This window comes from Ursus maritimus, unplaced genomic scaffold (assembly GCF_017311325.1).
Source record: "Ursus maritimus isolate PB19 unplaced genomic scaffold, ASM1731132v1 scaffold_16, whole genome shotgun sequence".
Taxonomy (NCBI): Eukaryota; Metazoa; Chordata; class Mammalia; order Carnivora; family Ursidae; genus Ursus; species Ursus maritimus.
Genome location: NW_024424008.1, coordinates 38,959,603 through 38,985,555, shown reverse-complemented (window position 1 = coordinate 38,985,555; position 25,953 = coordinate 38,959,603). Strand labels below are relative to the sequence as shown.

The following is a 25,953-nucleotide window of genomic DNA, read 5'->3' as shown; positions in this document are numbered from 1 at the left end:
AATATTTTATTTATTCATTTGAGAGAGAGAGAGCACAAGCAGGGAGTGGCAGGCAGAGGGAGAAGCAGGCTCCCTGATGTGGGGCTCGATCCCAGGATGCCAAAGGTAGACACCTAACTGGCTGAGCTACCCAGGCGCCCCTGGACTTGCCTTTTAATGTGTTTTTCTTCTCAGCTATTTACAAGCACCCTACAAGTGGACTTGATACCGAATAGATTTATTTTGGGCTTGAGAGCTTGCTGCTTTTGTATGTCCTTAAATAAAGATTGCCGCACCCCCCCCCTTTCTTTTTAAGAGAGTGCCTTAGAAGTGGTCAGAAATCTCCCTGTCAAAAGAAACTAATAGTTACAGGATGGTTTTACTCGGGGGGTTCAGTTAGAACCAGGAGTAGCAGAGTGGACGTTGAGATTTACAGAGCAGAATGATGGTACTGACACCAGGCATCCTTACTTGCAAACGAGTGTCCATTTATTATGGATAAAGTCCATTTATTGTGCATGTCTTTTCTTTCCTTTGCAGATGTATCCAGAGCTACAGATCACAAACGTGATGGAAGCAAATGAGCCCGTCAGTGTCGACAACTGGTGCCGGAGGGACAAAAAGCAGTGCAAGACTCACATCGTGATACCGTTTAAGTGTCTCGGTGCGTGTCCCTTAGATGCTCTTGGTTACTCCGCAGGAAGCGGAGGGCGCTCAGTTTTACATGCAATTTTCTCTGGCCTCACAGTGAAGTCTCTACATTTGTCACAAAGCCGAGGGCTGCAGGAATGTATTGTGGGACTTCTTTTTTGAATATTTACTGCTTTCTAGGGTCAGCGGGTGACTTGTCTTTGATGGTCGTGACCCCTCCCGATGTGGGCAGCCTCTGTCTTTTAAGCACGAGCTTTTTGCACGGCGTTGAGTCAGAGTGCTGCCCTCAGAGCAGCCCCGCTTTGCCTCACACTGATGTTTGAAATTCCCATTTTGTAGTCATAGTAGTGAGTTGGACTGAGCAGCCCAAGGAATGGAGTCTTCGCTTCCTCTTACTTCATCTGTACACATTTGGCAAGGTACTGAAACCCTGTGTTGCTAGCGAGACCAGACCTGTGGGAGTTTTCAGGAGAAGTGACTCAGCTGTCTGTGCACAGCCCTGGGCCGCCTGCCGTTTTGAAGGGCCCACGACAGCTACGGGGGTTTCTGTCCCTGTGGTTGGTGTCAACAGAGCTAACTTGACTACCACTGAGCAAGAAGTTTTTATTACCCAGAAGCAGTTGTTGCTTCAGACGCTTACCCAGTTAATGCATTCGTCATCCTAAGCACGCATCACCAGGATATCCACATATACTCACACCTGTGTCGTCTGGGAGATTCAGGAACAGATGTGGTCATAGAAGCTTGAAAGGTCAAAACAGTTGATTTTTGATGATCCAGGATAGGGTTAACATAGATACAGCATTAACAGGCATTCTGGGTAGTTCGTAGATGTATTTAATTTTACCCATTAATTTAACTTGCTCGACTTCCTCCCTTCATTAAAACGTTTCCTAAAGTGGAAGGAGTTGCTTTTCTCATTCTCACATGTATCAAAATAACACGAAGAGTCAGCACCTAAATAACAGTGTTTAAAATATGTAGCAGTTACTGTTTTAAAGGATTCAGTAGGGGGAGAGAGGGACAGCGCAGGTGCCTAGCACCCTTTACTCTAAGACGCCGCATCGTGCAGTCATCGTGTGAAACCTGGAAGCCTTTGGTGTGGTGTGGTGTAAGGATGTTCTCCCATTCCATCTGGCTCTCAGAAATCTCCGGGTATGAGGTTTCGTTCACTCTCTATAAAATTCGTGAACTAAATGAAACGAGAGTGTAGTTTTGAGTATTTGTAGACCATAGATAGTACTTGCAGTTGTTTCTTCCCTTTGCATTGTTATGCCCCGTCTGCTCCCCTCCTACATACTCTTTGTCATGGCTCCACTCCTCACCCAGAACTCTGATCTGGAGATCTGGGAGACCTTTATCTCCCCACATCCAGTCAGTTTTCAAGCCTGATTCGTACCTCTTCAATATGGCGTCTCTGCATGGTTCCCAAACTGTGCATGGAGGCACCCCGGGGCATTGGAGCAAACTCAGGGTGCGAGCATTGTGGGATATTTTTGATGTTCAAAGGAGGCCTCTCTCAGACATCCCATGAACTACTAGCTGGAGGTATTCACAGTTTCAACATTCTGTGGCTCCATTCCTTTCAGTGACCTCTGGTCTTTCTGGACCGGTGTTTTAGTGGTTGCTGGGTTGAAGAGCCAGCGTCACGCCAGCAGGAGGAGAAGGAAGGGTGCTGGTGTTCAGTTGATGGCAACGTTGGAGGAGTTGTGCAGTGCCCAGCAAGCACTAAGGGGTTAGGGCACGAGGGCTTACTAAGTGGTTGGACCTAACTACCTAAGCTTTTGGGTATTCTTTTGGCCTGGAAGTGCTATGAAAATATTACTGAGACACACAGGGTGCTGTGACTTGAAAGTTGGGAATGTCTGGCTTACATCCTTTTTTTTTCCCATCGGATTCCCGCTGCTCTGGTCCCCGGCCGTTCGTCCTTTCCTGCCTGGACGGTGACAATGGTGTCCTCTTTTGCTTGGGAAGTTCTCCCTTCAAGGCTTACTTCAGGGGCTGCCTCCTTTCTTTTATTTATTTTATTTTTAAAGATTTATTTATTTATTTGAGAGAGAGAGAGAGAGAGAGGTGTGAGCCAGCGCAGGCGTGGGGTGGGGTGAGGTGGGTGGGGGAAGGGCAGAGGAAGAGGGAGAATCTCAAGCAGACTCCCCCCCCCCCGCCCCGAGGACAGAACCCAACGGGGAGTGGGGGGTGCTTGATCTCATGACACCAAGATCATGACCTGAGCGGAAATCCAGAGTCAGATGTTCAACTGACTGAGCCATCCAGGCGAGGGGCTGCCTCCTTTAAAGAAAACTTTCCCTCCTGGTTATATTTGCTATCCAGATAGGCAGATTTCTGAAATTCGCCCACTGTTGCCATTGCATCTGTCACCCTGTATGGTGATGATCTGTTTCTGTATCTTTCTGCAGCTTTGCTGTAAACACTGTGAAACCAGGGACCCTGCTTTAGTCCTTTTTGTCCTCTATGACAGTGACAGTGTCTAGAACAGAGGATACACTTTTTGATGATAATTATAAGACAAGACCTTACTGTAGCTGGTACAGGACAAAAATCTTATTAGTTGCTTTATTTTCCAATATGCTGTATGTAGTTTGAATTTTTCAGTGTTAAGAACCAAACAGTAAAATGATATTGTTGTTAATTAAATGCATAAAGGGCAGTTTGACCATCAACTTATTTTCTTTGCATGTGGTCACTGAATAAAGTATTATATGGTCGTTGATGTTTAATTCAGACAATTTTTTATGTTTACACCTGTATCCATTTGGACAACTTCTTAGCCAGTAAGTAGAGCCGTCCATCGGTGTTCTAAAAGACATGCAGTTGCTAGTAAGGGACCAGGTAACTGGAGTAGCAGGACAGAAATACTGCCAATTCTTCCTTGTCATCATTTAAGAAGTAGATTTCATTTATTTTTTAAGATTTTATTTATTTGAGAGCGAGCGAGCGAGCATGAGCAGGGGTGGGGGCAGAGAGAGAGGGAGAAGCAGACTCCCTGCCGAGCAGGGATTCCCAGGACCCTGGGATCATGACCTGAGTCCAAGGCAGACGCTTAACCAACTGAGCTACCCAGGTGCTCCTTAAGTAGTAGATTTTAATGTCTGTCTGCTGTCCCAGCGTTCTGGGATCGAGCCCCGCATGGGGCTCCCTGCTCAGTGGGAAGCCTGCTTCTCCCTCTCCCACTCCCCCTGCTTGTGTTCCCTCTCTTGCTGCCTCTCTCTCTGTCAAATAAATAAATAAAATCTTCAAAAAAAAAAAAAATGAGCACCACTTTCTTTTTTCCATACTCTTGGAAAGCATTTTGGTGATAGTCTTTAAGAGTTCCTTTTGCCTTTTAAAATTAAGAATAATTTAAAAATAATTTCAAGTTTACAAAATGGTTAGAAAAATTGTACAAAGAGTTCCCATATACTCTTTCCTCAGATTTTCCAACTGTTACCATTTGAGTAATATGGTAAAATTAACTGTATTCGTTCCCCCAACACCCTCAACCCTCGCGCTCCATTGCTGGGTTTTTGCGTTTGAGTCGTTTAAGTTGGTGTCTTTTTATTTTTTATTTTATTTTATTTTATTTTATTTTATTTTTTTTTAAGATTTTATTTATTTATTTGACAGAGAGACAGCCAGCGAGAGAGGGAACACAAGCAGGGGGAGCAGGAGAGGAAGAAGCAGGCTCATAGCGGAGGAGCCTGATGTGGGGCTCGATCCCGGAATGCCGGGATCACGCCCTGAGCCAAAGGCAGACGCCCAACGACTGCGCCACCCAGGCGCCCCTTGTGTCTTTTTAATCCCTTAGGACTTCAGTGTAGATTTTCTAGAAACAAGGACATTCTCCTATATAATCACATCATCAAAATCAGGAAATTATCATTGATCTAAATCTATAATCTGCAGACCCTATTCAAGTGTCACCTTTTATCCAGTAATGCCAGGATCTAATTCAATATCACACATTGAATTTAGTCTCCTTGTCTTTCATGACCTTGACATTTTTAAAGAGTACAAATTACTTTGTGGAAATGCCTTGCAATTTGGGTTTGTCTTATGATCCTCTTTTTTTTTTCTTTCTTTTTTTTTAAAGTAGGCTCCATGCCCAACACGGGGTTGAACTCATGACCCTGAGATCGAGAGTCAGACGCTTAACCGACTGAGCCAGGCAGGCGCCTCTTATGATTCTTTGGATTTTGCATTTTTGAGAGGCTACCACAGATGCGTTCTGGCTGCGTGATGTTAGGAGTTGCAGGATATCGGTTTGTTCCGTTACCCATGGTAACTATTATCACCTGGCTGAGATGGTGTCTGCATTCATTTATCTCCTTATGGACTCATTGTCCAGATTTGACAGAAAGATGATGCAGACGGATCCTTTATTTTCCTGATTCTACCCCTGGAATCTTCCATTTCTCCAGGACGCCCTGGTTTCTTTCAGTGGAGAGTGGTATTTAGAAACCAAGTCTGGGCATTATGTGTACTTACTGTACTAGGATATTGTTGCTTCTAGGTCCACCCATGCAGATTTTTTAGAAACAGTAGCTCATGTTGATGTTTCCAATTCCATTATCCTCAGTATATTTATTTGCTCAATATCTCCTGTAAATAATCAGTCTTTGCTTTTTTTTGTTTTTGAGAGAAAGAGAGAGTGCAAGCAAGAGATGGGGAGGGGCAGAGGGAGAGGGGGAGGGAGAATCCTGAGCATCAGCCCCACGCCAGCACAGAGCCCGATGTGGGGCTCGATCTCACCACCCTGAGATCGTGACCTAAGCTGAAATCAGGAGTTGGATACTCAATCTACTGAGTCACCCAGGCTGCTGCTGCTTCTTTTTTTTTTTTTTTAAAGATTTTATTTATTTATTTGACAGAGATAGTGACAGCCAGCGAGAGAGGGAGCACAAGCAGGGGGAGTGGGAGAGGAAGAAGCAGGCTCATAGCGGAGGAGCCTGACGTGGGGCTCGATCCCGTAACGCCGGGATCACGCCCTGAGCCGAAGGCAGACGCTCAACCGCTGTGCCACCCAGGCGCCCGCCCCGTCACCCAGTCTTCTTAGTCAGGCTCTGCCTTTTTTTTTTTTTTTTAAACAAGTTTGTTGAGATATAATTCACATTCTATATAATTCACCCATTTGAAGTCTATAGTTTAATGGTTTATAGTAGATTCAGTGAGTTACACAACCATACACAATTCTTTTAACATACAAACTGTACACAACCTGGATGCAGTAAAAAGTAAGAGTCTTGTACGTTTCATTCGCCAGAAGTAACCACAGTAACTCTTCTTGTACACATTAAGGTGAAAACCACATTTTGGAATAAAGTGACGGCAGAAGTGTCGTTAGCTGCAGCCCTAAGACCCCCTTGACGATATTACTAGCTAATGGGGTGCCTGGCTGGCTCAGTCAGTAGAGCATGCAGCTCTTGATCTTGGCGTTGTTAGTTTGAGCCCCATGTTGGGTGTAGAGCTTGCTTAAAAAAATAACAATAAAAAAGATAATTACTGCCTAGCAAACCCAAAGCATGGGTAGGCAGGCAGGCCAGAAGGTGAGGCGACGGGAGCTGGGGAAAACAGAATCTGTCTGTATTGGTTGGGTCGCCCATATTAATTGGTTTGGGTGTCCCAGAGTCCTTACCTATGTCCTCAGGCACTAGTTTTGTTTGTCGTTGTTTTTTTGCTAGGTTGAGGGGAGAGAGGGATGTCCTGGTGAGCATGCTTGGAAAGCAGTTTGCGAATGCATTTCGGTTGCTGGTAGTGCTTTCATCAAGTCTGTGTCACACTGCCTGTGGACATCTGTGTTCATGGCACTCAGCTCTGCCCTCTTTTGATGCTTAACTACCCATCAGTGTGACTTTCCACCTGCTGTTTCAGTTCAGTCTCTCACTTCTCAAAATGACCTTATAGCTTAGGTTAGTAGTACTGGTTGACTCCTGTTTATTATTAAAAATGTGCATAGATGGGTAGGTGGATAGGTAGGTAGGTAGTTAGAATGATCCAAATAGGGCAGAGTTGTTGATGTGTGAAGAAGCAAAACTGCTGGGGTTTTGGGGGAAGGAGTTAGTCATCTCTGACATTTCCATGTAGGCTGGCTCCTGTACTAAAGAAGAGAGCTTTGTGAGCCCGTGACTGTGTTTGTTTTGGGTTATTTTTGGATGGCGATCTGGACAGAGAGTGTGACTGTGATGTGAGGACTGCCAAAGACAGTTCTCGTTCTCAGAGGCTCTGGGGTGCCACCTTTAGCAGCTCCCCCTCGGGGTCTCACTATCCATCGCAGGCGTCTGTTAGCTACTCATCTTCTACCTTTGAATTCACGACAGCCCATCGACAGTTCACCCCATCCCCAGCGTGGGGCCTTGAGCGTTTCTGCTCATGAGAATGGTCCCGGCTCTTTAACTTAAGAGCCCTGTTGACCGCCGAGACATCTGCTAGGGATGGCCGCTAGACCGCACAGAAATTTATATTCGGTGGTCAGGTTGATTCTCTTGGCTCCCTCTCATTACAGAAGGCTTTCTTCCCCCACCTGGTTAGAGCTTCCAGAGCCCCATAACCGACACGGTCTTCCTATCTGCAGCTGGAGAGTACTTTTGCAGTAGGTTTTTTAAAAATATGTGTGAGTATTGGTGATGAGGGCTTTCCCAAGTGGGTACACAACCTTTGATATTTTTAAAAGGAATTTTAGCAGTTCTGGAAAAACTCTATATCCTGATGGCTGTCATGTCCCTGCTTGGGGGAGATGGTCTGAAAGAGAGACAGAATCATAGGGCATTGGGTGGAGGTTGGAGGTAGATCGTAAGTGCAGCTGAAAGGAAGTCGTAGGTTTATTAGGTTTTGTTAAATTGCCATATTCATTGATCAGCTTCTTAAACAGTGAAAACAATATGACCTTCTGTGTCCAGTGACTTGGGAAATTGTGGCCATTATCTGTTACAGCCTAACTGATTAAACTGAGGATTGTTATAAACTTGGGTAAAATTCTAAACTGAGACCAAACCATTTTCAGTGTTCTTCTGTAAAACAGAGTAACTCATCTGCCTAAGTCTGGCGTTTGTTTTTGTTTTTCTTAGAAGCTTCTGATGAATGTAGCAAATGCCAAAAAGTAGCAGTGAAATGACAGAACTGATGTTGGGATTGAAATGTGTTCCTCTTTAGTTTACTTGCTTAAAAAGCTTATTTATTTTCTTTCTTTTCTTTTCTTTTCTTTTCTTTTCTTTTCTTTTCTTTTCTTTTCTTTCAATATTTTATTTATTTATTTGAGAGAGAGAGTGAGTGAGAGCATAAATAGAGGGGAGAGGAAGAGGGAGAAGCAGACTCTCTGCTGAGCAGGGAGCCCAACATGGGGCTCGATCCCAGGACCCCAGGATCTTGACCTGAGCTGAAGGCAGACGCTTAACTGAGCGAGTCACCCAGTGCCCCAAAAAGCTTATTTTCAATAGAAGAAGGTGGGGGAAGCATAAATAATCATTTCCAGTTTTTGCACCATGATTAACATTTTGGTGTGTATAGAAGACTTTTTTCTTTGGACACACGTGGAAATATAGGTGCTTTTAAAAAATGCATTTTTTCCCCCTAAATGTGGTCATACTACCTTTGCTCTCCTGTTTATTGCTTTTTTTTTTTACGTTGACGTTTGAACATCTGTTATATGCTACTCTTAGGTAGTTACATATCTTTGAATAAAAGACAAACTTGACCTTAAAGAGTCAACCGGGCTGAAGAAGGAGGGGTAGGGATATGGGGTGTGTTTCTTGCTTTGTTTACTTGTTTAATGATTTTTATTTTTATTTGTTTTTTCTTTTTAAGTAGGCTCCATACCCAGTGTGTAGCCCAACACAGGGCTTGAGTTCAACCACCCTGAGATCGAGACCTGAGCTGAGTTCAAGAGTCGGATTCTTAACTGACTGAGCCACCTCAGGCACCCCTATTTGTTTAATGATTTTTAAAAATATTTAATCACAATGGAAGTTTTTCCATGTTAAATATTGACACAAACCATATTTCCTGTGACCCCTTGGTATTCTGTTGTATATGGCTGTGATCATTTAACTAATTCCCTATTGATGGGCGTTTAGGTTGGTCCCAATTTTTGATATTAACACCGCAGTAAATATCTTTGTTTATTTTCTTAATTATTTCCTTAGAGTATGTTGTTAGAATTGCAGTTGTTGACTCAGAGTATTCTTTTGTTTTTTTATTTTTACATTTTAGTTTCTTGTCAAATTCAGTGGTGTTAATTCTCTTCTGGTTTTCAGAGGTCAGATTGATTGAGTCATGAAATAGCTAAAGATTGGTGGCATTTAATTTTGCAGTGTAGCATGGAGTTAATTAAATCACTGCCATTTTAAAAGTTTTGATTTTAAGCTTAATTCCGAAATACAGTATTTGAAGCATACTGAAAAGATAACACAATATGATAGTCACTCATCATCCTGGTTTAAGTTCTTCAACATTTTGCCAGGTTTGCTTCATTTCCATCTTATTTTTTCATAAAGGTATTAAATGTTCCAAAGCCCCATCCTTCCTTCCCTTTCCTCCCTTCTTCCCTCCCTTGCTCTCAAGGTAACCACTGCCCTCTTGCTGGCATGTTACTCTCATGCATGTTTTTTTGTTCTTTGGGGGGAAAGAACCCAAGTTTCAGTAGCTTGGTCCTTCCTCCCTCCCCTCCTTCCTTTCCTTCCTTCCTTCCTTCCTTCCTTCCTTCCTTCCTTCCTTCCCTCCCTTCCTTTCTTATTTTTAAATTTTAACTCCAGTGTAGTTAACATACAGTATTATGTTAGTTTCAGGTGTATAATAGTAGTGATTCACCAATTCTGTACATTACTCAGCACTTATCATGATAACGGTACTCTTTAATCCCTATCACCTGTTTCCCTCAGCCACCCCCACCTTCCAGTCTGTTTCACATGTTTTTGTACTTCTGCTGTATACATATGTATCTACTGACCATTTGGTTTTGTGTTTGCGGGCTTACGAGAATGCTATCCTTCTGTACTTCACCTTTTACAACTTTTACTTTACATCATTTTGGGGTGTGTCTAAGGTGTGATGTAAGTAGATTTCATTCATTTTTAACCTGCTATATAGTATTCCATTGTATTTTTTTAAAGCTTAATTTATTGTTTCTATAGACTACATATGTAGTAATAAAATTGCTATTTTAAAATTTTTTTCTGATGTCGCAATTGTACATATAAAATTGGGGGTTTATGAATTACGGATTTCTGTGTGATGACTATAGTTGTATATGTAGTTTGTGCGTAGCTACTCAGCTCAAGACGTCAGCAGCATCAGTAATCAGAGCTCGCACACTTAGTGCTGCTCACTGCTCACCGTGCACCAGGTTCTGGGCTTTTTGTGTGTTCCGTATCTTATGTCATTTCATCCTCACAACAAGATAAGGAAATCGAGGCACAGAAAGGTTAAGTAAGTTGCCTAAGAGCACCCTGTTAGCAACGACAGTGCTGCAGTTGAACCCCAGCACCTAACCCTGTACACACTGCCTTTTAATGTAGTCTTTTGTTGCTTTTTGTCATAAACGAAAGATAAAAATTGCCTAGTGAATACAGGATCATCACATTAAAACAATATGAGTTGGTGGTTGGATGTCATAGTTGAAGTGATTTCTAATTTGGTTGAGTTCCCGATTGTTTCTCCTCATAGAGGCACATCCTCATTTACCCATGGGGATTTGGGGTATTTTTAAGCATTGATTGTGTCTCGTTGATTGAAAAAGTTTAGGTACATGTTCTACCACCTTAGAGCCTTTAGGGCATCAAGGCAACACTGTGTCTAACTTACTACTTTGTGTTCCTGCCTTAGTGTCAATGGAGTTATTGGCCCCCAAATTCTTGTGCTAATAACGGTGTGCAATGTCGTTCCCCTGTGTAAGGCTGTTTTGATGTGGGGAGGCTGTGTTTACTGCTCCAGCTTGTAATGTCAGAGCACATCTTCCCCCTCAAAGTAGATCAAGCACTCCTTTTGCTTGCCCCTTGGGTCGTGGAAGGATTCACTGCTGAAGTGCCCAGAGTCTGGGGCCTGAGGTGAGCAGTCCTGGAGGACCAGGCCGCCATGACGAACCTGGGGCGTGGGTCTATATAGACTTTCCACTAGTCAAAGCCCTAAGACCTTTCTCAGGCCTGATGACTTTCCTATTACACTTCCTCTTAAAAAAAAAGAAAAGGAAACCTCAGAGGTTAGCGCTCCTGCTTCCTTTCTCCTGCCCCTACTGCATCTGCTCCTGAGTTAAGCACACACCTCTCTCCCTCTGTTTGCCTCCACTGAGAGCCTGTGTGGAGCATATTGGTGATGGAATGTGTTCGCTCAGTGGAAATTACTGAGTCCCACTTTGGACCTACGGAATCAATCTCTGGGTGATGATCCAGTGATATGTGAATATTTTTTTAAAGTAAGCTCTACACGCAACGTGGGCCGTTAACGGCCCTGAAATCAAGAGTCATCATATGCTCTACTGACAGAGCCAGCCAGGCACCCCAGTGATAGATGAATTTTTAGGTTTTTCTTATGGAAGTTACAAACATGTCCTAACACAGAGAAAAATAATACTGTTAACCCTTATGTCCCTGTGGTCCAGCTATGTAATGATCAGCAGTTTGTGAGCCACTCTCCCCCATTGTCTGTGGACCCCCTCCCACCTACCCTTGATTATTTGGAAACATATCACAGATAGTATTTCTTTTTCCTGTAAATATTTCAGTGTGTATTTCTAAAAGATCACATTCTGTTTTTTTGAACAGCTGTATGTGTTTTCCTCCCAGCTTTATATATTTTTTAACAGATTTTGTTTATTTATTTATTTATTTATTTATTAGAGAGACAGAGCGCACACGCGCACAAGCAGAGGGAGCAGCAGAGGCAGAGGGAGAAGCAGATTTCCCACTGAGCGGGGACCCTGACTTGGGGCTCGATCCCAGGACCCTGGGATCATGACCTGAGCCAAAGGCAGACGCTTAACTGACTGAGCCAGCCAACCGCCCCCCAGCTTTATATTTTTGGAAAGTTTTAGACCTATAGAAAAAAATGTAACAGTGAATACCTCTGTACCCTTTACCGAGGTTTTCCGATTTTGCCTTGTCTGTCTCACCGTGTGTGTGTGTGTGTGTGTGTGTGCGCGCGCGCACACACACGCACACATCTTATATACCTTATATACCTTTTGTTGTTGTTATTATACCCTTTGAAAGTAAGTTGGGATTTCATGACAGTTCACTTCTAAATATTCGGCTTATTTCTCCTAAGAGCAGGGATGTTCTCCTATATAACTACAATATAATAATCATACTTTGAACATTTTCTCTCTAAATGTCCAAATAATGTGCTTTATAGCTTTCCTTTAAAAAGGATGAAACATTACATTTGATCTACAACAATTCCTTCTTTTTAAAAACTCTCTGATGACTTGCTGTTTTTCAGTGTGGGCCACTTGTTTAAATAGATCCCTGAATTTGAATTTGTCTTATTGTTTTATCACGATTAGACTCAAGTGACATATTTTTGGCAGAAAGACTGTGTAGTGATATTTTCTTCTTAGCACATCACATATGTCAGCTCGTCATTGTCAGTGACAAACCTCATGTTAGGCTGGTCACCTGGTTAAGTAGCATCTGCCAGAGTTTTCCACCGCAGAAGCACCCATTCCCTTCTGTCGAGGAGTCTTAACCTGATTCACTTAGTACAGTGTGTGTCTTTAGGTACACAGAGGGCCAAAGTAAGATTCATCCGTATTTTTGAGGAACACCCTTAGTTTCTTGGCTTTTTGTTATTAGAACTAACATGACCTGGGGCACCTGGGTGGCCCAGTCAGTTAAGCATCCGACTCTCGGTTTCGACTCAGGTCATAATCTCAGGGTTGTGAGATCGGACTCTGTGCTCAGCGCGGAGCCTGCTTGAGATTCTTTCTCCCTCTCCCTTTGCTCCTCCCCTATCCTCCTAAAATAAATCTTAAAAAAAAAAAACAAAAACTAAGCGTGGGCAGAAATAGGGAAGTAAGAGGCTAGGAATATGAGCGCATGTGAACTCAGAGGAATATGTGTGTGTCTGAGGTCACGGAATGGTGGGGGGGTCCTATTCCTGTTCTGCCCATCGTGTATTGCGTTAGCCCTGCAACTGGACCCTAAGGGATTAGAGTCTGGAAGAGTGAGGAAGTATCCGCAGTATCATGACTGTAACAGAATGTTGAGCTCTTGTGGCTGCTTGCCTGGACCTGTAATGTCCAATTGACCTTCAAAGGTGAGAGAGGCCCATCAGCTTACATATATTTGAGATTGCTCCTGTTAACACCTGACTACATAACTGTCATAATCTTCAGTGAGAGTCCTTACTACCTTGAATCATGATCAGATTTACTTGTAACAAAGCTTTGTCTTTTCCAGTGGGTGAATTCGTAAGTGATGTTCTGCGAGTTCCAGAAAAGTGCCGGTTTTTCCACAAAGAGCAGATGGAGGTGTGCGAGAATCACCAGCATTGGCACACTGTAGTCAAAGAGGTAAAAGAATGGATTATGTATTGTTTTTCCTGTTAAGGGAGAAAGCATTTTCTCCCAGACCTCATGATTTCAAATTGATTTTATTTTCCCTTTATGTCTTCAGAGTTTACGATTACTTGTAGCTTCTAAATTAAAAATATTTGGGAGGGTATTTTTATAGGGAAATACGGAGTTGACAGTCCTGCCCCTCAGGTTAAGATGTTGAAAAGCAAGGATGCTGTCCGTCGGGTGACCAAAGAGGCCACCCCCACCCTAGGGCCTTAGAGTAGAAATAGCCAATTATAGAAGATCCACGTCTTGACATATGTACTGATAGGATTAGATGCCATTTCATTCTTCTGGAAGGAGAAATAGCCTTTCTTTCTTTCTTTTTTTTTTTTTTTTTAAAGATTTTATTTATTTATTTAACAGAGATAGCCAGCGAGAGAGGGAACACAAGCAGGGGGAGTGGGAGAGGAAGAAGCAGGCTCATAGTGGAGGAGCCTGAAGTGGGGCTTGATCCCATAACGCCGGGATCACGCCCTGAGCCGAAGGCAGGCGCTTAACCGCTGTGCCACCCAGGCGCCCCAGAAATAGCCTTTCATAAACATGCCTTCTGTAGTTAAGTGGGATCTCTAGTCAGTTTCTTCGGTCAAATTCTAACACCATCCCCTCACAGCAAGGAATGTTAATTATCGCTGACCACCTTTAGCCAGCATTGGTAATTACTAGAAGAACTCCCTTTTCCTTAATTTTTTCTAACTTTGGGCTTTCATTGTTTCTGGCCCAGATGATGTTTCCCCATCGCAAGTTAAGCAAAATTTGTAAATCTTCCTAAAATAATGGCATCACAACTTGTTAACAGAAAATTTATGTGTCCGTGAGAGAAAGCATTACCTAGTGATTTGAGAGGCATTTCTTTTGGATAAAGCTAATGATTGGGGACTACTTGACCAAATGTATTAGTGTTCTGACGTGGATCTGTGGGGTTTCTTTTAGGCCTGTCTGACTCAGGGAATGACCTTGTATCGCTACGGCATGCTGCTGCCCTGTGGGGTAGACCAGTTCCACGGCACTGAATACGTGTGCTGCCCTCAGACAAAGATTATTGAATCTGCTGTGTCAAAGGAAGAGGAGGAAGAGGAAGAGGAAGAAGAGGAGGAGGATGAAGAGGAAGACTATGATATTTACAAAAGGTAATTCTTGTCCTGCACCTGTGAAGTGGTTTTGCTGGTGGCACTGGGCCGCCAGTCCCTCCCTCTGGATAAAGTAGGCATTCCCTCATTCACGCTGGAGTTGAGCCAGCTGGCATTTCATTCTAGCTACGGTACTTTCTGCAGGCTAATGCTGTCCTTGCCCACTCCGCCTTTTTGCTGGTGTAGCTGGGCTGAAGGCTGTAGTGGCACAGTGAGCTGTGAGTTGAGCTTATTTCCTGTCTCTGTTTTTGTGTTTCAAAATAGGGAAGAGAATCATTGTTGTGCTGTGCACATAGGAATCGGTATTAACCTTCCTCTTCTGTTTTGACCTTTAGTGAATTTCCTACTGAAGCAGATTTGGAGGACTTCACAGAAGCAGCTGTGGATGAGGACGACGAGGATGAGGAGGAAGGGGAGGAAGTGGTGGAAGACCGTGATTACTACTATGACACCTTTAAAGGAGATGACTACAATGAGGAGAACCCAACCGAACCCAGCAGCGATGGGACGATTTCAGAAAAGGAAATTACTCACGACGTTAAAGGTAACCCGATGTAAAGCCATGGCATTCAAATCCATTTGGTAATACCTGCTTATAATTTTGGACTGCGTTCATCAAAGGTAAGTCACAGAAGGAGAGGTGGCGCTCCTGGGTGCTGACGTGAAGTCGGCTCTCCAGCACGCTGATGGCGCCATGTTAGCGCTGGGGGGCCAGGCCGCTGCGGGGTCTGGCAGTGGACACACTCATGGAGGGACCCAGAGTTGAATCAGAAACTGTCATTTGCATTGTAAGGACCTAACTAGAGAAGAAGGACCAGACCAGAGAATCAGGGAGATAAAGTGGTTTATGCTTGGGCAGGATTCTTCCACACGCAGCCTGAAGTGTTCTCTCCCCAAGGGGAGCCCCCTCCTCAATACTTCTAAAGCCCTGACCTTCCAGAATGGAAGTGACTTCTTGGTTCTTTTCCTGAGCGCGTTCCCATCTGTAGGCTGCCCTGTTTGTCCACCAGAAAGATGTCTGTGACTGGGAGGGTGGGGTTTAATGACCAGCTGGTGAAGCATTTTCATCTTGCCAGTTGCCCAGAAAGAGAAAAGAAGGTTGTGACCATTCTAGAGCCATTGACGTGCAGCCTCTGCTGAGTGTGTACTTAAAGGCAGTTAAGCTCTGAAGAATTATTTAGGACTCCATGTGGGGGAAATACGTAGCAAGTCTAGAAGTTTATGATTCACCCTGGAGAACATAAAAACACACACACGTGCATTCTGGGTGCTTACTAGCATTTCCCGTGGTCGTCACCACGAAAGCAGCCTTTTCACCTGCACGGGGCTCCTTTGGTCCTTGACACCAGCACGATCGACAAGTCAGGCAGTCGTCTCCACTCCCCAGATCAGAAACGTGAGGCTCGCAGAGCTGTGAGACACGTCAGTCTAGACTCCAGACAGTGTGAGAAACACTATTTTCACTCCTTGCATGCCTTCACTGCATACGGCAGAACGGGAAGACGCCTGCGTCCCCCTGAACGACGGGCTGGAGTCGGTGATTAGCTGGCCAGGGTGGCGAGGTCCCGTCCAGGCTCGGCCTCCGCGGAGGCCCGGCGAGGCCCCTAGCGACGGTGAAGCATGCGAAGCCGCTGCGTCTGTCCTGCTCACATTCTGACCGTTTCCACACAGCTGTCTGCTCCCAGGAGGCGATGACGGGGCCCTGCCGGGCCATGATGCCTCGTTGGTACTTCGACCTCTCCAAGGGAAAGTGCGTGCACTTTATATATGGCGGCTGCGGAGGCAACAGGAACAATTTTGAGTCTGAGGATTATTGTATGGCTGTGTGTAAAGCGATGAGTAAGTCCCGGCGCGCGGGCTCCGTGCAGCGGCCCTGTCCTGTCCGGCGTTCTGTCTCTCTCCCGGCCGTCCTCGTGACTGCATCTGTGTAGTGCTTCCTGCCGACTCAGGTGTTTGCTGTCCGTCCTTTCTCCCCCCATCTCTGTGCTTTCTAGATCTAGGCTTTGCTTTCCTGTTGGCAGTCTCGAGCCCAGTTCTGTATGTCCCATGCTCACCGTGGGTCTGGTGGTGGTGGTGGCGGTGGTGGCGTGTCCCCTCCCTGGCACAGTGGGAGAGCCCAGGAGCCCGTTCTTCCGCATCTTGTCTTGTTGTCTGTGGGCTCCCGGAGTGCTTCTGTGGTGCTTGGGGCGGCAGCCTTGCCCTTGGCTGGCTGTGGTGCAAAGGCACACAGCGGTGAGCTCAGCGGCCGTGAGTTCTGCCCATTCCCGTTTCTGGGCTGTTTCCTCTCATTGTCGTCTTTTGAGCCACCCTGTCGCCCACCCTCATGGTGCATGTTGGCTAAGGGGGATGCCCGCCCCTCAAAGAAGGGACCCTACGAATACTTTTTTGGAGAGTCCAGAATATTGAAATGTCTTGCTTTATGCACTCTAGGGAGCGAGCTCTGCAGTTGCATGGGAGTAACTGTTTCTCCAGTGTTTTGGCAACGCTGGCTCATGCAGAGCTTTAGGAAGTGAAAGAATTTTAGTTCACGTGTCCTGGGGTCACAGAGGAAATTCAGTGGTTCAGCTGAGTTGGGTTCACTTAGACGTGGGTAGGAGAACATTTGCTTTTTCTCCATGGTTACTCCCCTTCCTTTTTAAGGCCCCCTGTCTCTTACCTTGCAGTACTAGCCCATGCGTTTGGAAAATCCTCACTCAGGCTAGGCACTCATTTTTGGTTCTGATTCTGGAACTCGTTAGAATAAGGAGTTGCTGGTCGTTCCTGGTTTTTGCTCTTAAGATATTTGGCTGTAGCTCCTGGTGGATTTTCATTCAGATACCTTCATGTGCCTCTTTCCTTCCCCCACCAAAACATGTTTTAAATCTTCATATGATCTGGTACTCTTAGCACCTCCGCTCTAGCTGCTGCTCTGTGGAAAAGCTGTTTTTATTAGAAATAATTGAAAGTGTGGAAACAATACGAGTCCTTAGGGACCTTTGGTGGCAGAAACTTTTTTATTCAGGACAGATTTAGAGACACAACTTATTGTGATCTTTCTGGCTTTGTAAAATTGAGATGCGACAACACATTATTTGGGGGTGAAGCCCGGGGAATCGGGTCCTTAAAGATCTCCCGGAGTGCGGAGAGGATCACATAGACAGTGCTGAGCGCTCTGATGGGACGGCCCTTCCTTAGAGCGTTAATGGCTCTGCGGTGTGCAAAGTGGTAGTTTCCCCGTGCTTCCGGTAGGAAGACTTGCCAGAGCACAGCATGGTGTTCGTGTACTTGTGGGGCCCCTGGTCGAGTGCTTTGAGAGCTTAGCAGCATCACTGTGCCACTGGTCACGTTTGTGCCCCTTCAGGGGAAGGGGTCAGATGTGGGCAAATGTGCTGGTTTCTTGAGCTGGTGGTTTTCATATGGGCAGAAGGATGTGGTTCTAGGTCCGGGTCCCATTATATTTTCAGAAGCAGAGCTCTGGGGCCGCTAGGCCTTTACCTTTTTGTTCCCAGTGGGTGGAAGCAGCTTGTGTTTTGTATTATCTTTATCCAGCCCAGTGATAGGAACCAAAGACTGTCTCCAGCACGTAAGCCTTTAAGCTGCAGACGTGCGTTGCTGATGGCAACGTGCTCATTGGCACTGATGGACTTCGGGGCTTTGAAATTCTCCCGGCTGAACTTTCGAGTATCATGGGGAATGTGGTTTGTGAAGCTGTATATTCTAATTTAGTTAATCTGAAAATTGGCTGTGGTGATCCTATTGAAACTTAGGTAGGAGCCAGATCTTCTTGACAGGATTTTCGTTGTAGTTTTTAGGTGTAAAGCTAAGTAAAAAGGTGCTTTGGCGGAAGAACTTTGGAGTGGCTAATTTGTAGTTAACATTTGTTAGTTATACAGTTATTTTAGTGTTGTGTACAGTTACACAGTTCTGGAAATCTGGTGACTATTTCTGAATTGAACGTCATTGGGTTTTGGTATAGGCTGTCCACGTAGCTCTAACATTATGAGACAGCAAGTTGTACAAGCAAGTTTAATGTCCTTCCTCCCTGGGTGGGGGAGTTGGGAGTGAACTGGGCTAGTCAGAGTTTTTCATAGGTATTTCTTAAGGGGTCAGGTAGGTAAACTTGTCACCTCAAACCTTTCCTTCATGAGGTTAAGCTCCGTTGTGCAGCTGTTCACTTGTCTGGGGCCAGTAAGGCCTTACGCTTGACTAGCAGGAGTGTGTTTCTAATGGGTTTGCTCTCGGGGTGATGGCTTGGGAAGGCCAGTGAGTGCCATGGGTTGAAACGCCCAAAGTATCTTCACATTTTGTGGTGCGTCCTTGTCAAATACAGCAACTCAGTGTCGTCCCTCTTATCCCTGGTATTGGGGGTGGGGCTAAGACTTCTTCCATCCTATGACAACTCAAAAATTAGAGCTAAGCAGCTTGGACTTTCTCTACGCAGTCTCTATGCGAAGGCCATTCAGCACTAAAGTTCCTTTCAAAATGGAGAATTTGGGGAGGTGCCTTTGCAGGTCTGATATCTGCTTTTGTCTCTGGCCAGAAGCGATCAGTGACAGCAGTAAATAATTAGATTATAGCTTTGAGGATTTCAGGAACGGAGGGAAGGTATGGAAGATTTCCTTCTCTTCCGCTGAAGTCCTAAGTAGGTGGCTCGCTGGTGCCAAAGATACCAGGGGGCATGGACTGGACTGGGGGCCAAATGTCACGGAAGGAGGATGGAGCACTGTGATCTGACCAAGTGGAGTCTTGGCAGACAGGAGCACCTTGTCCCAGGAGCACGGTGCGATGCAAACCAGTGCGCCCTTCGGGTGCTCAGCTCGGTCTTCCTCCTAGAGCACAGTGTGCTTTCTGTGTTGGGCCTGACCCGCAAAGGGAACCCCTTTTGTCATTTCGTTTCAGTTCCCCCAACTCCTCTGCCAACCAATGATGTCGATGTGTATTTCGAGACCTCTGCGGATGACAATGAACATGCTCGCTTCCAGAAGGCCAAGGAGCAGCTGGAGATGCGGCATCGCAACCGAATGGACAGGGTAAACCTTGGCACTTCCCTTGTGCTTCTGGTGTTTGGCGTTGGGTACTAGGTTTCTCATAGTTGAAGAAAAGGGACACCGTCCCCCCTAGATTGTCATGCTGTGTTAGGGTAGGTGAGGTGTGAGAGTGTAGCAGAGCTATCTTCCGGGTGAGCCTAGCCCCTCCCTCCTCCTCCACCCACCTCCCCAAGATAATGTAATTACTCTGTCAGTGCTTATCGTGTTCAGACTCTGGGAGCACTTCCTGTAACCATTATGTCCTTGGTATTTTTCTTTGCTATTAACTAGCTTTTAAAAAGTTCTGTGTTTTAAGAAGGGAAACTTTAACTGTTGTAAAGAGAAAGCTAGTGTTTTTTGCCAATAGAACAGGTAACTGTAAAAATAGATGAAAGCAAACCTATATTAACATACGTTAGCTAGATGCTGTTGCCTGCTGAAGCTTCTGAGTCTTGGGATATTTTGTTTATTTGTTTAAGATTTTATTTATTTGACAGAGCAAGAGAGGGAGAGAGAGAGAGAGCACAAGTTAGGGGGATCAGCAAAGGGAGAGGGAGAAGCAGACTCCCCACTGAGCAGGGAGCCCGATGCGGAACTCGATCCCAGGACTCTGGGATCATGACCTGAGCCGTGGGCAGATGCTTAACCCGACTGAGCCACCAAGGTGCCCCTCGGGGTGCTTTCTTAAAAGAGTTACAAGTGTTAGAGCAACATTGAGCACCGTAGTGCAGCTTTCTCCTAGAGTGACTTAGGAAGATTGGAAGAAAATTGAAAAGAATTTCTTAAGGGGTCAGGTAGGTACCACTTAAAATCTCACACATCACCTGTGCTGGGCTTAGACTTCGGGAAATGTTTGTTGTTCTCTTTTATCCACGACAGTTCTGAGAAGTAGGTATGAAACACACCCCTCCCACTCCGTTTTTTTAAGTGTATGAGGAGGCTAACACGCAAAGACTTTTAAATAACTTGCCCAGGGTTATATAGAACAAGGAGGTCATGGAATCAAGGCTCTGTTTGGGGATGGTAGTGGTCCAGGACCTTCTGAGACAGTAATTCTGTGAACAAGCTTAAACAGCCCTGAGCTGGTGAGGGGTCATATGATGCGATTTCTATTTGCGGTTTCCTATATTAGATTTCAGGGCCTGGCGGTATTGTTAGAAAATGGGGGGATTGTTTCAGAGCTGATTCTCTGGTGATAGTGGCTTTGACCTTTGTTGTAGGTAAAGAAGGAATGGGAAGAGGCTGAGCTTCAGGCCAAGAACCTCCCGAAAGCAGAGAGGCAGACTCTCATTCAGGTAAGGTGCATTCTCCAGGGACAGAGCCTCCAGCCTGGCCCTCCGAAACCCAGTCAGAGCCAGACTCCCAGGAAATTAGAGTTTGACACCTTCTTCCAGTCAAGAGCTTATGTTACAGGGAAGTTCTAACTGGCCTGCTTTTATTTAATTTATTTTTTCTTCTCACCTCCAAACTGGCATTCTCTAGAATTGATCACCTATAGTAGAAAGAAAGCAAACCAACCAGAGCACACCTAATTCATGCCAGGAAGTAACCTTAGCTGGCTCTGTTTGTTAATTCTGCTCTCCTGGCAAAAATCCCCAGTCGTCTTCATTCTTAGGCTGTGACTTGTTTTTCAGCAGTACTGAATTCTTTTTTTTTTTTTTTCCCCTCTTTCTGTTTTAAAGATTTATTTATTTGAAAGAGAGAGAGTGAGAGCATGTGTGTGAGTTGGGGGAGGGGCAGAGGGAATCTTCAAGCAGACACCCCATTGAGCACAGAGCCCAAGGGTGGGCACGTGGTGGGGGGGGTTGATCTCAAGACCCATGAGATCGTGACCTGAGCCAAGACCAAGAGTCTGACACTGAGCTGGCTGAGCTACTCAGGCGCCCCCTGAATTCTTTTTTTTTTTTTTTTTTGCAGACTTTTTCAAAAGTCAAAATGCAGACAATAAGACATTCTGATACCAGTTCATCTCTAACTTTGCAGGAATGTAACATTAGACTCGTAGTGGCAGCTGGGTGCCCCTGGAATAGAAGAGAGTGTTGCTAGGAATAGGGATAGTAATTTATAAGACCGATTTGGGTTTTGTAAAGTGGATTGCATTTTAAATCCATTTGCGTTTATGGTTCACTGTAATCTATCTTCTCATGATGTTAATACTTTCTCGGGACACCTTTTCTTTTTTATCAGTCACCTAGAAAAGCTAAGAGTGTTCATTTCTACATAGCCAGTGCATCTGATGCAGGGAAATTTAGTTCCACAGCCTTAAACTTCACCTGGAAGCTTGGCCAGGTACTTCACAGATAACTTGCCCTTCAGGACTTTGGTACGAATGACTCCGCATAACCTACCACCTTACTGGGATATGTTTCGAGATATAGCTCCTGTTGGTCTGTGTCTCAGGAGTTGGAAGTGGGCGCCTTTGCTACAGTGTGGGAAGGACAGCTTTCCTTCTCTTCCGGGCACATGGAGAAAGCCGGCATTGGGCTTGCAGCACTAGTGATTTCAGTGATGGAAGCACTAATTCGGCCTCCGACGCTCAGATTTGACGTGTTCTCATTAGATAAGGACGTACTTGTTCTGATAGCGGTCAGATAGCATACACTTGGGTCTTACCCTCGCTCCGCTCTTCTGACCCGGTTATCGACTCGCACGGGCTCTGGGCGACGACGGGCAGCCTCAGGGTCTCGGGCTGTTTGCTTAGACTTCCTCCAGGTGCCACGAATTACCTGTCGTCCCTGCTGTCTTGGTTTAGCACTTCCAAGCTATGGTTAAAGCCTTGGAGAAGGAGGCAGCCAGCGAGAAGCAGCAGCTGGTGGAAACCCACCTGGCTCGAGTGGAAGCGATGCTGAATGACCGCCGCCGAATGGCTCTGGAGAATTACCTGGCGGCCTTGCAGTCCGACCCCCCGCGGGTGAGTGGTGTGCGGAGCCCAGGCACTGAGGAGTGCTGTCCCTGGGGTTGCCTGCGCTAACGTAGGTGTGCTCTAACCAGCGGGTGACGACATAGAGGTCAGCAAAAAGATTTCACGTCTATGACAAGTTCTGGCGAGGCTGGAGGAGGGAAGGCAGGAAGAGTAGGGAGGAAGAGCTGTTATGTTCTAGTATGGGCTTCGGTCACCGTAGCATCGCACTTTCTGCTTGCGTCTGCCACCTGGAAGTATCTTACCTCACGATATTGGTGGGTAGTTACTCAGTTACTGAATTCTTGTAGTAGTTTTATTTTCAAAGAATAAAAACATGCCTTTCAAAACTTCGGCGCTCACTCTGTTCTGAATAGGATTATGAAAAAAGGGGTAAAGGAACTTACATCGAAGCCCTTTGTGCTAGTGGCCTCATACTTCTTTATCCCTTAACTCTAACCTTCCTTGCTTTGGGGGGATGGAAAGTACTAGAAAGTAGGATATTGGTATCCTTAAGTGAGCAAGTGAAGTCTTTTCTGGGTGACACAGGGGCTGCCTATCTTGTACTTAAGGTGTCAGACACTTAACTCAGGAGAGAGGACAGATTGAGTGGGACAGTGGGCTCGAAATTCTGGAAAATACTGTCGGTTAAGGAGCCAATGTAACTTTGGAACTTAGTTTTTGGTACTTTCTGTGGAAAGGTAGTTGCTTACTACTGGGTAAGTGAAAAGCTTTACAAAGCACAGCTTTCATCCTTGGGCCCAGCTGGGCCTCGCATTCTTAGGTGAGGGTTTTTAAGCTCTGCTTTCCTGCCTGTTTTCATTCTGTAGTCTCTGGATCTTAAAACTACTGTTCTCTCTTGCAGCCTCATCGCATTCTCCAGGCCTTGCGGCGTTACGTCCGCGCAGAGAACAAAGATCGCCTGCATACCATCCGTCATTACCAGCATGTGTTGGCTGTTGACCCAGAAAAGGCAGCCCAAATGAAATCCCAGGTACACTAGACAGAGTCGAAATTGCGGTGGGAGAGCGTCTCTAGAGGGAAGACTCTGCTTTGACCAGTGGTTGGCTGGCGCTAATAGTTGTGCTTGGAAAATGATGAATGGTTTCGAAACATTATTAGGTTACAAAAGTTGGTTTGTGCAAAGATACGATTTTTAAAAATATCTGTTCCGTACTTTCTTCTATTAAGTCGTTTCTACCTAAAGAGTTCTAGAAGTTTAGGAATGCATGATTATATAATATAATCATATTGACGCGCTAAGTCAGTTTCCCAGTCTTTTTTTATATCCCTTTATTTCTGATTTTGCATACCACCAGAATGAATATTTGAAGTCTTTTCTAGGCAACTATATCAAGCAGTTCTTAAAAATTGTTTTGTTTTGTACATTAGTTTTAGTTGAGACAGACACTGGTATATTCCTGGGTTTTGTCCCATGCAGGGTCCAGCTTTCCTTTACAGTCATCTGGAAAGGTTTGTTTCTGGACCCTCTTTCTTAACTTCGGGATCGTGCATCTGTTAACTTGAATTTTACTCTCCTGTATTCGTAGAAAAGAAGCCTGCCTGCAAGACGGCTGGCTTCCTTGTAAATCAACGAGTCTAATAGCTTAGGCTGTTGGTTTTCCTAGAGGGCCTTGTCATGACACAACTGATCTTATTTAATTTCCTCCCATATTTTAAATTTAGTGCTGTGCTGATGGCCCAGTGTCTATGGGATGCACTTAGCCGCAGGGACACTTGCCCATCTCCCCAGGGACTCCCCTCCCAGCCTCTTGCCGAGTGTGTATTAGGATTGCAAGGCACTCTGCCCAGAAGTCTTAGGAGTCTTGCAACTGAAGTGGCTGCTCTGTTGGTTCAGAAGTTGGCATGCCTGCTGTCGACATGCCAGACTTCGCGCTCGCGTCTGACCTTGCAGAATGGAGTCCCTCGTGTACCCTTGAGCAACTCACCATCAGTATAGTATGAATAATAGTAGCTATAAAGGTGAAGAATAACTCCCCTTAAACATACAGAGTTGACTCTAGCAGTCGGATGTTTAGGGGAACGAGAAGAGTGGGAGAGTGTGCACAGGGATGGCTCTGGGGACTTCGGGAGGCATCTGGTATGGGCCTGGAGCTCCAGGCTTTGCTTTGAGCTGGTTGGAGTAGAAGAGAAGGCAGAAGGCCAAGTCTGGAGTAGCTTCCAGGAAGCGTAGGTGGAACAATGCATCCACCTTGACAGGGGCTAGATTTTTCAGGTCTACTTGGTTTTCTGAACAAAACAAAAAACTTGACCCTTTCTTCAGATTTTTTTGTGGGAAAACTAGATTATCATGTAGTATTTTACAGAAGAGCCATTTTTATATAGTGGCAGAGTAGAAGGAAAGGAGAGCTCTTGATCAGTCTGTTAAATGAACAACTAGGGAAATGAGCTGTCTGCCAGCAAGATCACAGTGCCACCACAGATGGCATGGGAAGGAGAGCCCTCTCCTCTCTCAGCAGATCTCGGGGAAAACGCAGCTCCTCCTGCGTGATGTTTGCTCTGTGCTCTAAGCCCTTAGTGCTCATGGAACTTGGCTGCTGAATTATGTGAACTTTTGCATGTTCCCTGTTACCTGCACTTTAGGAAATGCTAAATATGTTCAGCCAGTTACAGTGTGCGTGTTTGGTCTGGGGTGTGAGGGGTATGCTGCTCTTACCCCTCGTACTGCAGCTCAGGGCTCACCATGAAGACACTGATGTCCAGTATTCCACCCCGTGGCCCTTGTTTCTCCTGGGGGCATACGAACCGTCCTCAATCAGATGGCTCCTTAATTCATCTGAAGTACAACAGCCGAAGACTGTGGGTGGTGCATTTTCCCTTTCCATTTGCATTTTCTCTCTCAGGCACTTACTCTTGTGCTTTCCCATCAATTTACTTGATTGAAAGAATGGCAAATATAAAATTAAATTGCTTTCATCCCTGCTTTTAAAGGCCAGAGAGACATTAATCTACAATAAAAGCATCTTTCCATTTAATTTTTTTTTTCTGTTTTGACCATGTTAATGGTGTCAGGCCCACATAATGAATCCATAGGCTTAGAGCACCCTCTTTAGGGCGAGCCTGGTAACTGCATGTGTAATCTTCCTGAATTAGCTTGCTCGGGCTACAGCAACACAAGGCCTCACGGTGGCCTTGGGGTGGATGGTAGCCCACTTCACCTTTCATTTCCACCCCCAAAAAGCTTTAAAAGTACATGTCCAGTTTTGATGGCTTTTTTCCTTTTTAAAAAATATGAACCATCTGGAACTGTTGCATTCAGAAAAGGTAGTGAACTGTGGAAGACAGACAGTAGGTAAGTCTTTATTACCCCCTATAATCAGGTTTACTTATACCTCCGTGTAAATTTTGGAAGGAATAACTAATTCAGTTAAATATGAATAAACTTGTTCTGTTTTTTACCATGATAATCATTTCAAGCAATTACTTTGCTAAGCAAATCCATGAATGGCTCTCTCTCCATGCAAATCTATTTTTTAGCCAGTGATTTCATTCTCTTTTTACCCCATCTAATCTGACCAATGGTAAAAACTGACTCATTCCATCTTTCAGTCAGCAAAACCTTACTGAGTATCTGGCATTGTATAAATCAGGGTTCTTTTACTCTCGATTAGTACAGTTACTAAGTGCCTCATATAAAAATCAAATCAATACCTGCCTAGTGGATGTTTTTAAATTAAAATTTCTTTTAACTCCAAGCCCTCTCTGGATAGATTCTCAGATCACTAA

General features: G+C 45.0%; 1 protein-coding gene across 4 annotated transcripts in view; it reads left to right on the top strand.

Annotated features, from left to right (window-relative positions):
* The window catches only part of APLP2 (amyloid beta precursor like protein 2), a 79,984-nt gene that overhangs the window by 42,765 nt on the left and 11,266 nt on the right, over nt 1-25,953 (top strand). For 2 of the 4 annotated variants that reach the window (XM_040631029.1, XM_040631030.1), the window contains exons 3-11: nt 520-643; nt 13,014-13,126; nt 14,105-14,301; nt 14,637-14,845; nt 15,973-16,140; nt 19,180-19,310; nt 20,528-20,602; nt 22,060-22,218; nt 23,072-23,200. In XM_040631029.1, coding sequence (XP_040486963.1) covers nt 520-643; nt 13,014-13,126; nt 14,105-14,301; nt 14,637-14,845; nt 15,973-16,140; nt 19,180-19,310; nt 20,528-20,602; nt 22,060-22,218; nt 23,072-23,200 — 1,305 coding nt within the window. The remainder of the gene's footprint in view (nt 1-519; nt 644-13,013; nt 13,127-14,104; nt 14,302-14,636; nt 14,846-15,972; nt 16,141-19,179; nt 19,311-20,527; nt 20,603-22,059; nt 22,219-23,071; nt 23,201-25,953) is intronic. The other 2 variants (XM_040631031.1, XM_040631032.1) reach the window with 1 other exon arrangement.